We start from the raw sequence: 16,751 nt of genomic DNA, 5'->3' as shown, positions 1-16,751 counted from the left end.
CTCGAGGGAGCCATTTTAAGTCAACACCACCTTACATTGCGGCGGTAATTACATTGTCTGGCTCACGCGGGCGGTAAAACAGGGTGTTCGTTTTTGTGTTGTTGACGCTTTTGCACTTCATGCGATTCTCATATATCCAAGGTAACAAGATTTCTCAGGCAGGCTCAGCATGGCACTCCACCCACAAAAGTAACAGCGAAATATGATACAGGGATGATAATTGGAATTTTTTGAGCAAATTTGCTTTTAATGAGTGTAATTTCCTGAAGTCTCTTGTAAGTTTTATCTTAATTTGTTTACTTGATTGACCTTCTCTTTCACCACCTGTCTTTCAGTTGTTATCTCCCTTTCTACACCTTCTCTCTCACATTGGCTCGCATTTTCTCTTTCTTCTTTTCTACCCGAATGTCTTTATTCCCTGCACTCTTGTTTTTCTTTGCTCTCCTCTCATTCGAGGATCATTAAAATCAATTGGGCAAAATTGAAGAGTGAACCTTCCTGTCAAGGCTGAGCAAGGGAGTTAAAAAAGGGCACCCACCCCTGAACTCACCTCCCTACGCAACTAATTGCCCATAATTACACCGGCGACTGGCGCGGAATGCAAATCAGCCGAGATTTCTAAACGCCCAAGACCTGTTCCATGTCAGTGCGTCACTCAGCTCTGAACACAACATCGTCAATAACATGAGAGCACAGATACTGGAGTTGTGGAAAACGATAGCGCTGCTTGAGTTGTAATTGCCTTCATCATGTCGAGAATTTACTTGAATGTCATTTTTTGTTAACAAATCTTTTGCAAATTACAGGAGAAGAAAGTGGCTGTTCTGAGTTCTTGTTCTCTGCTGATAAGCTTCTGCTGTTTTTTTTTGTTTTCTGTTCCACCCTCAGGAGGAATATTTGAATCCATCGAGAGCGGCCCTTCCGGAGCAGAGGAACTAGCCTTCAAATTTGCCTTGAACACAATCAACAGGAACCGCACCTTGCTCCCCAACACCACACTGACCTATGACATCCAGAGAATAAACATCTTCGACAGCTTCGAGGCCTCCAGGAAAGGTGAGTCAGGATGTACGAAGGATACTGAACAGAAAAAATTTGGAAACGGTAAAATTTCACAGAAACAATAACCCGACTCTCTCTATGCCCCGACCAGCATGTGACCAGCTTTCCCTCGGGGTGGCGGCCATTTTTGGCCCCTCCCACAGCTCGTCGGCAAATGCGGTCCAGTCCATCTGCAACGCGCTGGGGGTGCCCCACGTCCAGACCAAGTGGAAGCACCAGGTGTCCGACAACAGGGACTCGTACTTTGTCAGCCTGTACCCCGACTTCTCCTCCCTCAGCAGAGCCATCCTCGACCTGGTGCACTTCTTCAAGTGGAGAACGGTCACTGTTGTCTATGACGACAGCACAGGTACAGGTACAGATGGTGTCCGTCTTCCTCCTCCAGTCGTGTCCGTTTTTGTGTGATGATGATGAATGTGATGCTGTGACATTACACCCAAAGCTGTCACGGAAAGCAAGAGGTGTGCCAGGTGAGCTGTATACAAAAAGTGTCCACTGAGTGCTTTGTAACCTGTCAAGTTAATTCAGAAATCAATAGCTTACTGTTCTGCCTCAGTCCTCCAGGTGCTGCCAGTGTCACTCTTCCAGGAGAGTGAGCAGCAACATAGAAAGAAAAAAAAAAAGAAAAAGAGAACCACATTACCCAGAATGACCCACAGTGTCTCTTCAGATTAATGCAATGCAGAATTGTAGTATGTGGGAGCTGACAACAGCCATTAATAACACAGAGACACTTGATCTCCGAGGGTGGCTATCAAATGTGTCTGTGAGCCCATTTTGTCTATCCTGTGACTTTGTGGAGTGGCTCGTAATATGCATTTTAAAAGACGCGTCGTATTTTAGCCAGAGTGCAGTGATATCTTTATGAGGTAAAGTGTAGCCGCGCCGGAGAAGATAACAATATTCAAATGCACATTCGCAATTTACGAGCGATTTGCCATGATGTAGTTGACAACTTAATGTAAGTAAATTAGACAGAGTTGAGAGGAGGTTTAAATTTTAGACGGGTCGCATAATGAATTCACTCTCTACCCCGAGAAAGGGAGCATTGTCTGGTGGTTGACATCCCAAATTGTGCTGCCGAATAGATATTTAAACCCTTTTCTTCCCGCTTTTATCAACTAATGGTGTCTTGGTGGTATTAGTTTTTATGGCTATTCCTCTTCCATTAGTGTGTCTAGTTTTACCGCTGTTGCATGTATTTTAGTAAACAGCCAGTCCTGCAGCATGCTAGCGTTAACCTTGGATGATATCCCAATGATTGGTCCCACTTGCCACATTATTCTGACTCATCTCCTTGACTTCTCTTCTCTTCGTGCCTCGGAGCTCAGCGTGTCAACACCCTCATTCTCCGGGCAAACTGCCCCAGTGAGATGCCCCAGAGGTGACCCCTCGCCTCTGCCTCGGTCAGATAGGAGCAGCTTGGGCCTCCTCCGCGGACGCCTTTCTGCTGCAACACACCTGACGCCCCGGAAAAGTGTGACAGCTGCATAGCCGCGCCGCATCCCCCCGCCGCTACCGCCGGGTCCCCGGCTGTAATCACACAGCTTTATGCTCCAGGGCCCCATGCTGCTGATTGGAGCCTATCTGACGGCCGGCAGGAAAAACTATCGGAGGGGATAAAATATTCACACACAGCCTTTAGAAGGTCTAGGGGGAAAGTCTGAAGGCATTAGCCAGAGCCCACAAACATCCACGCTGACAGTGTTACCCAAACGTTGAGCTCCCTTGACAGGTTTTTTTGTTTTTTTTTCATGCTTAACACCTCCCAGTGTGTCAGCACGAACTAAAACAGGAGGATGCAGACATGACCCAGTGTAGGGATCTTTTGGGATTACCTGTGGAAAGCTCCAGGAGGTTCAGTATTCTTCCACACAATGGCGCTTTTCACAGCAAGACCTGCATGTTCCTATTTCACACCAATCTTTCTATAGGCCTGGGGGAGACCCAACCCCACTCACAGTAACACCATTAAACTGCTCACACAGCTCTTCATTACAAAATAAAAAAAATAGCCTGAGCTATCTTAAAGTGGTTCCGTGAAAAAAAAGAAATCCTATCTCTCGCCAGTTCCCTCTCAAACTATCCTCGCTGCTCCAGCCATTTTTATACCCATGACAAGTAATCATCTCTCCCATCAATCCAGCCTCTTTCATCCCTGAACTCTGAAGTTCTTTACTGAGGGAGAAACTCATTGTAATCTCATCACAGTATCTCCCGGAGAGCTTTCTACCTGAGCGTGTGGTCGAGAAATGAAAGGTGAAGATTGTGGCTCAGTATGCGACGGCGGCGGCGGGCAGGCGGGCCCCCCGGGGGCAAGTACAAGCTGGGCAAACAGAGCCGCTCTCATCAGAGCACATCTGAAGTGTGTGTGAGAGACAGAAAGAGACCGGAATGACCATGGCTTTCCATCAAGATAAAATTGAACCTATTCAGGGCTACTGCATGGTATCATTGAAGACGAGAGCGAATCAACATCTGGGAACCTTCGGCGGGATTGGGAGTTTCTGTCAGGGTGCAGTTTGACGTTCTTTCTGTTCTGTGCTTTTAGTATAAAAGAGTGCAATGTGCTGGCTTGGTGTTAAATTCTCTTGATAGGTCTGTGGCAGTCTATGTGCTTGCCAGGCGTGAGTGGGAGGATCAATAGACTGCGGATTAGGATGGCATGCACATGAGCCTTTTTCTGCTGAGAAAAACTGAATTCAGTGTATATTTTTGTGTGTCCTCCTCGGTATCAGAGATACGTCAAAATGGCGGCAGATCAAATGCGCTGTGTCGCTGCGTCTTTTTTAAATTTACCTTTCACGCTATATGTGTCCTCTTTGTCTGCAGGTCTCATTCGACTGCAGGAGCTGATCAAGGCGCCGTCACGATACAACATTCGTTTGAAGATTCGACAGCTGCCCACGGAGACCAAGGACGCCAAGCCACTTCTGAAGGAGATGAAGAAAGCAAAGGAGTTCCATGTCATCTTTGATTGTGGACATGAGATGGCTGCCTGGATCCTAAAGCAGGTACAAATCCACATTAATGATGCCACGAGAGATAGTTTGATCGATCGCAAAAAAAACAAACCTGGAGAATATTTACGGAGCCTCAAAGTGGCGTCAATACTTCTAGGTTCTCGTCTGCAGGTGGGACAAAACCCCCAAAAATTGAAGACGTAACCTTGGAGGGTTTTTGCTTTACATTTATAGATAGAAATGATCAATGAAGAAAATTACTGATGATCACACTCATCATTATTATCATTATTTGCAGCTAGAAGTTGTAATATAGAAGTTGGTGGAACAGTCTGCTACGTTAGTGAATAGGACAAGTAATTTCATCATAGTACATCGTGATTTTAATTAAAAGTGAATTAATTGCGGTTCAGAAATTTACATAATTTCCCTTAATAGACACAGAGACTCATAGTTCATTCATTATGCATGTGTACTAAAACTGTAAGCTCGCACGTGTTCCCTTTATTACTCTTTCTCTCTTTAAGCAATGATCCAAATGATTCTGATACCTACTTTCTGCTCATTGTGTCTTTAATCTCTTTGTAGAATATTAGATCTCTACTAGTGACCCATCATAATAGACGCACTCCATTGCACAATAAAGGTTTTTTAATTAGAAAGTCTAATTCTGCTCACAGGCATGTTAAATTCATTTAACAGAGGCACATTATTTATGAGAGCTGTGGGGGTTCTTATTGAATTGAAGTCTTCTCGCGAGCATATTGCACTGTCTCCGTACAGCTGTATGTCTACGGGAGGCAACAAGAATGATTATTTATTGATGGCGAATACTTGGTAGGCACAGCAACAACAAAAATACTGTATGCCAACTGCAAAATTCAGTGCACCCTCCGATACAATTCTGAAGACTACTGGCTTGGAGCCCGACTGTAATTGTGTGCTCATAGATAATAACAATAAATTTGGGAAGTTTTTTTTGTTTTCATTCTTTTGTTATCACTTTGATGAGAAGCTGTGAAACAAACAAAATTATACCAGAACAAGCAACACGTTTTGTGTGAAAAGTATCTAATTAAAAGCCTTTTATTTTTAACTGGTAAAGAAGCTTTAGATGTGTTATATCAGTTTTCTCTTTCATGGTTTCATGGTCGATGGAGGGAAACACGAGTTAAGACGTGGCTACTTGAGAGCGTCTTGGTGGGATTTTCTATAAGTAAATCGATGAATCAATCATCCTCCCCAAATCAAAATGCTCTATATATAGTCTCTTTAAATGTAAATGTCAACATCAGAGGGAAAATGCAGGTTAGATGAAAGTTAAATATATAATTAATATGAATAGCTTATAAGCTCATTAAGCTGTTCATTTTTGATTTATAGTTACTGCTCACTGTTCTTTCCTCCCTAGGCCCTCGCCATGGGTATGATGACGGAGTACTACCATTATATTTTTACTACTCTGGTAAGTACATTAGCAATTGTTTTATGTTGAATAGAGGCAATTATACAATATTTGTTGTTCATTGAATTTTTTTTGCAAAGCTCCTTTCACTTTAAATGTGTGTGAACAGGTTTTTCTTTTCTGGGGTTGTTGCAGTGCAAACACTCACCTGTGTTTGGGCAAAAAATAAAAATCTGCTTGAGTGTCTGATAACAGTTTTTCTTCTCTGCAATCAAAATTAAATATAACTCTACCAGTCAAAGAAAAACATCCTTATATTTTCATTCTGTGTGAAGCATTTGAACCTGAACCTGAACCATAACCTGACTTTCCGCTGATAGAAATAGACGGCCTTGAAAGCTGACTCGTTGTCATGTCGTCGATTATAAATGTACAATTCTAATTCAGAGTATCGGCCTTGAAAAAGTTTCGACATCCGCTTATTTTCTAAATTCTGCACCAACCTTTTTACCCCACCGGGCTGTCCATGGTGTAGGAAAACAAAAGCAGTGGGATATATTTTATTCTCACTCTGGCAGCGAATGAAGTTCTCCACAGTTCTTTGATCTAGCCACTACAAAGATTGCTGCGCTCCGGAGGAAAGGCAGCGCATCTTCGCTGAGCACAGAAAACGGAAGACCGAGAGCTCCGATAATAGCCCTGAGCAGATGAGACTGTCACCCATTTGCTCCATTATACTTCCAACAAACAAATGACACGCCGTGTTGTTCGGAGCACAATTGCAAAGGCTGAAGGAGAGAGGCTGGAGAAAACTGACCTGAAAAAGACATTCACCATGTGCACAGGGCGTGCAGCTGTCCCCAGTGCATTCACATAAGAACCAGGCTGTAGATGAAAGGAGGCGGGGGGGGGGGGGGGGGCAGCAGGTATGTCATTGGGAAAGGAAAGAGAATAGTGATTATAGTCGTGTTTCAGCGGCCTGCTGCTGCTTGTCGAGATGGAAACATGCCTACTTTAACATCAGCCAGTGTTTGGCAGGTTGGAGGCCACTGTGCCGGCCAAACCCGCTGTATACTGGTACCAAGCCATCCGTGCTGCTTTCGGAAGAGGACAGCAAACATTGACCATGGCACGGCAAGCCCCCACCCCCATTCTGCGTCCATCTCTTGCTGTTGCTCTGTCAGCTGTGTTGCTGCGTCCCAGAGACATCTGCCTGGTGAGATGCCAGACATGCTGTATACAGGACAATTGGGTTGTCCTTTCACTTCCACATGATAGATGGCACTCCACCAAAAGCCTGCCTGTAACCTTGAAAGCCTCGCCTTAATCAGGGCCACTGCCTCAGCATGAGATAAAATAACTCCTGAAACACCTTCAGCTGCACTTCTGTTCTCAACATACTTTTTTTTTAAATAATGTTTAAATTATGGAAGACGTGAGATGTTAAGAAAATGTGCATAAATTAGATGTATTCGCAGGTCAAACAACATCTAGACACTTCACCTTCCTTTTATTTCTTCCAGGACCTTTATGCCCTGGACATGGAGCCGTATCGTTTCAGTGGAGTCAACATGACGGGGTTCCGCATCCTGAACACAGAGAATTCTCAGGTGACCTCGATCATCGAGAAGTGGTCAATGGAGCGGCTACAAGCCCCGCCCAAACCGGACTCCGGCCTGCTGGATGGATTCATGACGGTAGGCTTAACTTGTTTTTTTGCTGCCTTATGTTGTTGCTGTGCTTCTTTTCCTGTATTTCCAAGTGACCCAAGTCATTTGGAAGCCATACAGTATGTAGTGTAACAGCACCTTTGTGGATATTACGGTGTAGGCACTTGTGTTTGTATAAAACATTCTTTGTGAAGCTGTACATGATCGCGGATTAAATGAATCAACAGTTTTAGAGAAGAATGAGTGAGCGCCAGTTGTCAGTCGAATGTTCCGTGGCGCGGGGGTTCCTGGTGTGGGGTGGCGGGAGCAGCATGAACGCCCTCTGCGTGGAGCTTTTGGGTTTGGTGCTCTCGGGTCTAAACGCTCAGTAATGAGGCGGCGTGAATGGTAATAGCCGTTTATCTGCCCTCCTGCCTCTCACAACTCTCCTCTGGGAGCGTGGCCAAAATATGACAATCTGTCAGTGTTCATGCAGAGAGAGGGAGCAAATTGGATGGAAATTATGGCCTTGGTTTTTTTAGGATGCCGTCCAAAAAAGCATTGGGATAAGGTGATTTGAAAGTGAAAACGGGAATGAAGCTTGTCATGGACATTCAAGGTCCCTCTCAATGTCTCTTGCTGTAAACAGTCAATTTACCCTCTCCCCCTCCCCCCACCTTTGCCGCAGACAAACGCCCTTTTTTCCCGTTCTTTCAGACGGTCTTTCTTTTTTCCTGGGCAGATTTAAGATCTGCCTTCAGAAATCTGTGTAAAGAAAGAAAGTGTCTTCACATCAAAGACCTAAAGACGAGCCTTGAGACACGGCGCATGATGCCTATTCATATATCAATCACAGCCCGAATTCACCCCTATGCACAATCAAAAATGAAAACAAACTGTCATGGAAATAGATGCTTTAAACTTAATTTCCCTAAATAAAGGCATGTAAACCAACACGCACCACAGTTTACTGTAATATCTCAACAGAAACAGGCAGCAAACACTGCTGTGAATATAGAAAAGTCCTATCTTATTTCCCTCAAGCATTAGTGTGTGCATCCTTTTTTCCCCGCGTGGTACTCGAATGCAGATAAACAAGCAACGCAGTTATGTATGCAAAAAGATTAATGCAATGCACAAAGAGGTTAAATTACTTAATTTTTTTCCTCCCCTCCACCGGAAATTAATGGATGTTAGTGGAGACTGTTGAATTGATTAATTAGCATTGCATGAATCATTTTGTCAGATCCCATACTACATATTGACATATCTCACTGGACTAGAACTAGCGTTAAATAATAAATAATACGTCCAAAGCCTCATGCAAGCTTGATAAAGTGCCTCATTAGAGCGCTCTATTTATAAGTCCCGACTCTGATGTGTCTTATATTCTTTAGAGTGTTCCACCCCGAGAGGATTCTTTATAATGAGTGAATAAAGAGATAGCAGCATGAATATACAGTCAAACATTGTCATTTTAATGGTATAATAAAAGGCATAATCGAGAAACAATTCTGCGGGTGTTTAAAAAAAAAAAAAAAACTGCCTCTATACCGACATTATAAATGCAGAGGTTTAAATAATATTTGCTGTCTCTGCAAATCAAACGTCTTTTAATTAATCTGTAGATTTGCCTGACATTTATGCTACAGCGCTCTGGGCGGAGGCGCCGGAAGGGTATCATTAAATTAAAATGTGGGAGGGCTGCGGCAGCCAGTGTGTGACCTTCCACCCCCCGACCCTCCCTCCAGCCTTTTTATTGCCCTCTCTCGTCTCCCATACCTCGCCGTTCTCTGCAACACACCAAAAAACCTTGCTGGGCTCTGGGCTTGTTTGCGCTCGGTGACCAGGCAACAGTTGTGCGGCGCTGGTTGCCAGGACAACGCCGTCCATGTCACCTTGTGATTTCATGAAGGATTGATTGATTGAGATGGGAGGAGGAGGGAGGGAGGGAGGAAGGAGGAGGAGGAGGAGGAGGGAGGTGAAGTAGGTAAAATGGTGGTGTGGCAGCAGGAGGGGGGGGGGGTGATGATGAGTATGAGGAGAGCGGACAGGAAAGATGGGGGGCGGGGATGTTACGAGCAGTTGAGAGGTGCATGTGATGTTTTCTCACACCACTAGCTAGTTGCATCGCATTAATGCGGGCCAGTGTATAATCACAGTGACACTCGGTGCCTTGGGTGAGGCCGAGCTTTGTCTCGGGGAAGGATGCATAATGAGAAAGTCCCTCCTCAGCCAGGGCGGGCTCGCAGACACAAACCCATTCGGCCCCTTAACTCTGACAGGGAGCAGTGCATAATAAAAGCGGGGGGGATGCTAATTAGTCCGGTTTTTGGAACGGCATGCAAGTCCACTCTTTAACCATGTCCCTGGAGTCATTCGGAACTCAAATTGTACAAAACTCAAAATTGTTGTCGCTCCACATCATTGTGCGAATCAACAGCAGGCCGAGACCCACAAGCCTGTATGTATAGATAGATAGGTGGACAGATTAGATTGTTTGCGTCTAATCTGATCATTATTTTGTCCCATCTGTGTGTAATTATTGCCTGCAGCTAATGCCGTATTTGATTTTAATGCTTTGTTGTAATTTGAATTCTTTTAAATCCCCATTCGCCGAACTAAGTATATACTTGGATTTAATTGAGCCCCAAAAAAACTGTTTTCCCAGTTGTGCGCCTAGCCGAAGCTTAGGCCCACATATTCTCTACATCTACATCATTTCATTTATGCCCGCATTTCATTGAGCTATAATTACCACAACAGAGGACTAGATGTTCTCCAGTGTCATTAACACGAAAATGAAAATTCCGGTATAACGGCTCATAATAATGACTCTTATTAACAGAGAGCAGATGTTCGGGCGATGTGTATTTGGCATGACGTGAGCCCCTCCCGCACGGAAACGTATAAAAAGACACGCTAGACTAACACAAGCTAAAGAATTTGGTAAACGCACGATCTAACGCACAAGAATACTTCCAAACCAGCAAAGAAATGTGAGCTAACGTTCCTTTTTTTCTTCTTCCTTTTTTGTCAGCATCTATTGTAAACATGCCCTTGAGCAAGAAACTTAACTTCAAATCAGCACAGGAACATCGATGCTCAGCAAACCTTCCCAGGATACTGTAAATAATTGCCACTGACAAAGATTTAAAAAGCATTTGCCCCCAACACAGGACTTTTAAATTGCCTTCTCTCTTCCTCCTTAAAAAAAAAGCTGCACATACTCTCATAAGAAGAATTGTGTCGGGTTGCACACATCTCACGAGGAAAGTTATCTTGCAGATGATGAAAGAGACGTCAACGTTTGATATATTTTTCATGGTTAATGTGTTGATAATTAATGTATCTATATACATAAATTTTTATTATGTAATAATTATATAATTCTACTAATACTGGTGCCTCTTCAGCAGTAGCTGTTTTGCGTTCTGTTACAATATCCCCGTAAAGTTGTTATTGGCAGTCTGCCGTCCCCTGCCCCCCACGGGATACAAATTGCAGACGCGCGCGCAAACGGGATTCAGCGATGCATGCGCGCACAGACCGAGGTTTCAATTCACCAAATCTGGAGCATGAAAGCTGTGATATTTCCTGCCCTGTTAATTTTGACACATTTCACCAATCAAAACAAACTATACGTGCCTGCAGCCGTGTGCCCGCGCATTGCGGGAGCCCTGCGCAACTGGCAGATTTATCTGTAATTTGTGACTAACGGTCATTCATGGGACATGTCGCTGCCGCCATTTGCAGTCTTGCGTATATGAGCAATTCCTGTAGATTGCTTCGGTAAAAATGATCTCCCGGTTCCTCTCTTCAATAATGCAAAAGACAACATTTGCTAATTAGACTAATATAATATTGCACAAGGACACGATGAATCCTCTCAGACCCAGTTTGCCCAGTTGGTTGCAAACACAGAGTTTAAGGTGCGTTTGTTTCCCCCTGTGCTCGATACATGTGCCGTTTGGAACTGAACTGAGGTACCGGGACTATACTCTGTATCATTAAGATGCACTTGTTATATTAGCAGTTTTTAACGTGATTCCCCATCCAGACTGTGCCTTTTAAACAATTTTACCATTGTCGTTATTTCTGAATACATAAGAAGTACGTTTACTAAGAACTACAGTAAGTACACTCTGGGTCAAGTACACTTTATTTGGGCTTGAATCAGGGACACTGTGAGCAGAGAATGAAGAATGAAGGGAAAACGGGAGGCAGCAGGTTTTGCTGAGGAATGCACAGCGAGAGAGAGAGAGAGAGAACAGACACCGTAGCTGCATTAACAAGGACTGCTGGGAGAAGAGTGGGAGCCGCCCACACAGTGAGAAGCAGGATGGAGGAACCTGCTCCCCGTGGCAGCTACACTCTCGTTAGACCGTGCATGTTTGCATACAAGCGTGTGTTTGTACTGTTCCTGTATGTTACTGTGAAACACGCTGGGCGCTCGGCACACTCAGTTCCCCCACATTTACTGGCTCCCCTGAAGGGGCGAGGGGGAGGCGACTTGGCTCTGGTTTGGCCTCGCCGGCGGGGTTTGTTGTGGGGAATCACATGGCCGCCCGTAATCTGACAATAGGAAGCGAATACCGACACATGGATCCCTCTCGCTGCGAGCTGCATTCATACAACATTTCGTCCAAATGAGGCTCCTCTGTGTGTGCGTGTGTGTTGAGCCAAATTTGCTGGTTGCTCCCCAGTCAATATGATATTGAATAGAGGACATATACTGTAATTTCGCCTGGTATATATCACTGCACAAATGAACATCACTGGATATTAGATTCAGCATTTGGGGAGTTCTTTTATTTGTTCAAGATCGACTTCAGGTCTTTACCCTGCAGCTTATATAGGGATGTGTTCAGGTCCAATATCCATGCGTAGTAGTTTTGAGCAGCATATTCGGTGTGGTTTATCAACCATTACATGACTGATACTATTGCCCACTTCTTAATTGCCAGTTTTAGCTCATCTTAGATATATTACCATCCACATACTGTGTATGTCAACCAATTACCTCAAGCTATTGATTTTGAGAAATGTGCCAAATTGTCTTCATAAACAGGAACAGCATAGTTTGCCTTCAACAGAGCACTTATAATATTAATACAAAATGTGTTTGGTCATCTTTGCATGTTTAAAGAACATATTGGCGAATGTATAATTTTTGGGGTCAAATGCAGTATATATTGGTGTATGTCAGGCTCTAATTAGTTGTCATTGCAACCAGCTCCCCAGCCCTTTGACAAACCGCCCTTTTTTTTTTGCAGCTACGTAGAACAACATGTTTTGTTTTTTTTGAATATGGTATTCGATAAAAGGACGGACAGAGCAAATGGAAAGAGCTCCACACAGAGTCACAGGTTGGTTGCGTCCATTACGGCAACGTGATTTCACTCTCCGTCTGATCCCAGTTGGCAGAGGAGAGAGCCTTTTAAAGACAGCAACTGTGGAGAGCAGACACTCGATGCCCTGTGCCGGGCACCACCAGCTGGGCTTGGCGCAGCATCAACATTATTAGCACCACTGCTCCCTTGATCCATAGAAGCCTTTTGTGGCCAAGAACTGGCAGAGGGAGAGGAGGCATTTAAAGGGAGAGATTTATTATCTCTCTTTCCTATGATTTGTTCTGTTCTTTTTTTTCTGCCTCCTACACATTTCACTTCAATCAGCCTTTTTCTTAATTTTCTTAACATGTTGATACACTGAACTGAAAATGGGGAAAAAAGAGCATTTAGTATAATACACATAAATCAAAACAAAGCAGCCACCAAACAAAGGAATAACAATATTCCCCAAGTCGCATACTGTGCCACGTATACATATTCACAGCAGACATACCTCGACAGTATAATGCAAGCAGGTGCCTGCTGATGTTATACAGGTCAATAAAAGCCTATGCAGTCAGGGACTACTAGCATCATCAGATCACTATCATACAATCGGCCCCTGGAGACCGATGCAGGGAGCGGGAGCTGTGAGTGTCATGGTCACACTCATGCTGAGGAATATCGGCTGCACGGCCTTGGGATGGCTGGTCCCCACACACATACACGTACACTGTACACTATGTATAGAGAAAACACATCCAGTATAAGGTATATATATCCAGTATATGTCCACTATTTACCTACAAATTAAGATAAATTAAGAGTATAATGGATGGATGGATGGATGGAGAAGATAACACACAAATTAAGACTACGAATGAAAGATAAAAGCAGCAAGGAATTAACAATAAAACCTTTTTGAATAAGAAAACACAGTGAAAATAGGATAAAAGTGTTAAATATATATAGATATGTATATAAAAAATCAATGCAGTGCATTAATAGCTATAATAAAAAAAAATTGTTAAAATGGGCAACACCGTATCCAACTACATAAACGTTAAAATGCAACTTACCAACAAAAGAAATGACCAACAGCTCTAGATGAACAAATGAAAAAAAAAGCATGTATACGTGGAAAACAAGGAGGACTTCATGTTGCACCATCATTACAATTTAAAAATAACAAGACAAGGCATATTCTCATGAAATACGATGACCTGAAACAAGCAAAAGATGTTTGTTTTTTTAAAGTGATAGCGGCGTACTGCCCCCGTGAATTGTGGAGAGGCTCCTGCACAATGCCCACTGTTCAGGAGCGACCCAGATGTAATTAACACGGCCTGTGTTGTTTACACTACAAATCAAGTGTGGACTCCCTCCATCCTGCCAGCATCCTCTCCACCAGGTGGTAGCGAAATGCGAAGGACTGTTTAGCCCCTCCAACAAACTCTTCTTTCCCTCCTCCACTCTGCAGAGTCCCGGCTCTTACTGGCGCCGCCGTTGCCGATGGAGCCGAGCTCTTAAGTGACTCCCCGCTTAATCACAACCCGCGTGTTGGCTTCTTTTCAAGGGGGCTTGAGCACTGAGCGGTTTGGTGCTGTGGAAATATTGGACAGTGCAACTAATGAGCCGAGGGGACGGGAAAAAAAAAACCTGTGGAGTGGGCACCTACTAGCCTCTTTAGCTGAACCTGGCTGGAGGCTGATTAAATATGAGGAAAGGCCATCATGTTAAACAGCCACTTAATCAGATGTAGGTCAGGCAGCGTGGCGCTAATTATGGTGGACTCTGAAGTGGACAGTGCTGCCAACGGCATGCTGTTGCCTGAAGGCTCTGGTGGGACACCACTGCTCTGAGGGTTCGAATGCAGCCTCTAGTTTGGCACGTGTCACGGCGGTCACCCCTCGTGTGCAGTAACAATCTGTGACATTTTTAGCCACACTAGCGGCGTGGGCTGAGGGCAATGTCTCAACGACTATTTGATCCTTTGGCCGTGAGCGTTACTCATATTCACGTCCTCCAGAGGATGGATCCTGTGCAGACTCTATTCCCCCCACCTCTCCTCTAGCATCACCACGAGGTTGACATTTTTGGTTTTGAGCCAAAGAGAACGGATGCATTTGAAATACACCAATGACTGTTGGATGCATTGTCGTGAAACGTGGTACACACTTGCATTGTTCACCTCAGGATGAATTGCGGTAACTCTGGTTGATCCCCTGATGATTCGTCGAACAGCAGTGGCCTGTACTAGGAAGCAATGTCAACATACCCAGGATATCTGGCTTAAAGAAAATTGACATTTGATTATATTGCAAATTAAATAATCTTCGTTGAAGTCAAATGAAGCAGTAATATAAATTAACCCTAGTATAATTTTTTTCGCGATTAACTCTCCCTCCGTTTATTAGAGGCTCTGTTTATGGTGGACAAAAAGTCTGGAACAACATGATTCCTCTAACCTATAATTTTCTGCTGCGCTTTATTAATTCTCACTTTACTCTGGACTTTTTTGTCCTTGTCGGGATCCTGTAGAATGATGACTCTGGTTTTCCAGTGATCTGATTGGTCAGTAGTTGGGCCTTTGACCTTGGTAAGAATTTTTTCGAAGAAAAGAGATTTTTTATTATTGCCTTTATTTTGCTTTATGACCAAATACCTACAAAACTAATCACTTTTCCATCAGCCTCAGCTATACTTTGTGTTTACTGCTATTTAACAATTGTTAGCATAGTAAAATGCTAAACTAAGACATGGTATGCTAAAAATCTAAATATGGAATAGAAGAATGTGGCACCACTGGTTTGTTTGGAACAAATAGAAAAACAAACTAGGTAATTAACACGAGCAGCATGTTTGAACTGCGTTATCCATTAAATATTGTTTTCAAAGTTTCATAAAGTCGCTTCGTGTCTCTCCCATTCCCTCCCCCCCCCAAATTCAAATGTAATTTTAGCGTCAGAAGAAAACTATACGGTCAAAGTGATGTGAAAGTACAATTTGACGTTCGAGTGGAGGTTTTTCATCATTAAAGCCTCAGTCAGTGTAACAATAAGGGTACTTGAATAACACAGCATCAATACTGAATAAATGTATATGGACATACATCAAACAGATGTTCTGCTCACTCTCTCATTACTCCCACAGGAACCTCTCTTTTTAAACCAGAATTCTCTGCAGTGTAGTTCTTTATCCCTCTTTAAAGTGCACTTAAATCTACAATAAAGCCATGAATGTGCTTTCACATAAATCCATAAATCAATGGATCCGTTACCCAGGGGTCCTCCTCGGAGAAAGCCAGTCTTACTTCCCTGTGACAAAAACCCAATTTTTAAAAAAAATGCAACGGGGCTGCTCTGTTGCCTCAGCATGTGGAAGTGCAATGTGAGAAAGGGATTAAACCTCCAACGCACCATAGAAAGAGGAAAAATGACAGTGACGGCGCTGGCAAAGCCTCCACGTGTACCCACACTCTGAGCAACGTGCGCGCGCGGCTCAGTGAAATACTGGAGAGAGCAAACGCGGGATAGGTCGGAGGCAAGACACTGAAAGAAAGAGAAAAGGGATGAAAGGACGGAGGGGAAGAGGTGAACGGAGGGGGCTGGAGCAGAGCGTATAGGCGGTCAGAAAGGAGGGGACAAAGAGAAACTTATAGGGAAAGTCACAGACAGAGAGATGACACGACGGCGAGTCTGTTACCTGAGGGCTTCTTCTTCATTCCCCTCAGCAAAATGATGTGACACCGGCCGCTCTCCTGTCTCTGCCAGGAGGAGGCCCCAGACAGCCAGAACACACCCCATAAATCACACCTTTGACACTTCAGCGTTTTTCAACTTTTTTATTTTGGTGCTCGGAGTGAAACTTCTCAACACACTGACACAGTTTCGTCACCCAGGGTCTCGTGGTACACACTGCTGCAAGAAATACACGGTTACGTCTTAGGTTACGTTATTCGGTTAATGTAGAAGTAGAAGGCTGAAGCTGGAAACAATGCATGACAAAGAGGAACACAAGAACAAACTAATCCAAAAAAAAAGAAGCGAGAACATCACAATGTGGAGACAATTCATATGTTAGAAATAATTCATGCTATGCAGCATTAGGGGGGAAAAGTGCAACACATGAGTCACATCTGTTGGTTCAATATGAAACTGCAGATGTGAGGTTAATAGCCTAGAACACAAACTGGGGATCATGGAGACAGCTGTCCTGGTTCTGTCCAGTGATAACGAAATCTGGCAGAAAGCTTCTCTTAAGATCATAAACGAACATGTTATATCTCCTTGTTTAATCTGTAACAGAATTAAGTACGTACATTTGAAATTTTTCTATG

The 16,751-nt window shown here is 43.8% G+C and overlaps 1 protein-coding gene across 2 annotated transcripts in view; it reads left to right on the top strand.

The window, feature by feature from the left end:
• Window positions 1-16,751, top strand: part of LOC118290421 (glutamate receptor ionotropic, kainate 2-like) — a 56,271-nt gene that overhangs the window by 16,552 nt on the left and 22,968 nt on the right. Inside the window, exons 2-6 of one of the 2 annotated variants that reach the window (XM_035618094.2) lie at window positions 889-1,056; window positions 1,154-1,411; window positions 3,895-4,076; window positions 5,437-5,490; window positions 6,954-7,127. In XM_035618094.2, coding sequence (XP_035473987.1) covers window positions 889-1,056; window positions 1,154-1,411; window positions 3,895-4,076; window positions 5,437-5,490; window positions 6,954-7,127 — 836 coding nt within the window. Of the gene's footprint in view, window positions 1-888; window positions 1,057-1,153; window positions 1,418-3,894; window positions 4,077-5,436; window positions 5,491-6,953; window positions 7,128-16,751 lie in introns of both variants that reach the window. The other variant, XM_035618093.2, reaches the window with a different exon arrangement.

The sequence above is a fragment of the Scophthalmus maximus genome, chromosome 18, assembly GCF_022379125.1.
Source record: "Scophthalmus maximus strain ysfricsl-2021 chromosome 18, ASM2237912v1, whole genome shotgun sequence".
Taxonomy (NCBI): Eukaryota; Metazoa; Chordata; class Actinopteri; order Pleuronectiformes; family Scophthalmidae; genus Scophthalmus; species Scophthalmus maximus.
This window is presented reverse-complemented; position numbering and strand designations above follow the sequence as displayed.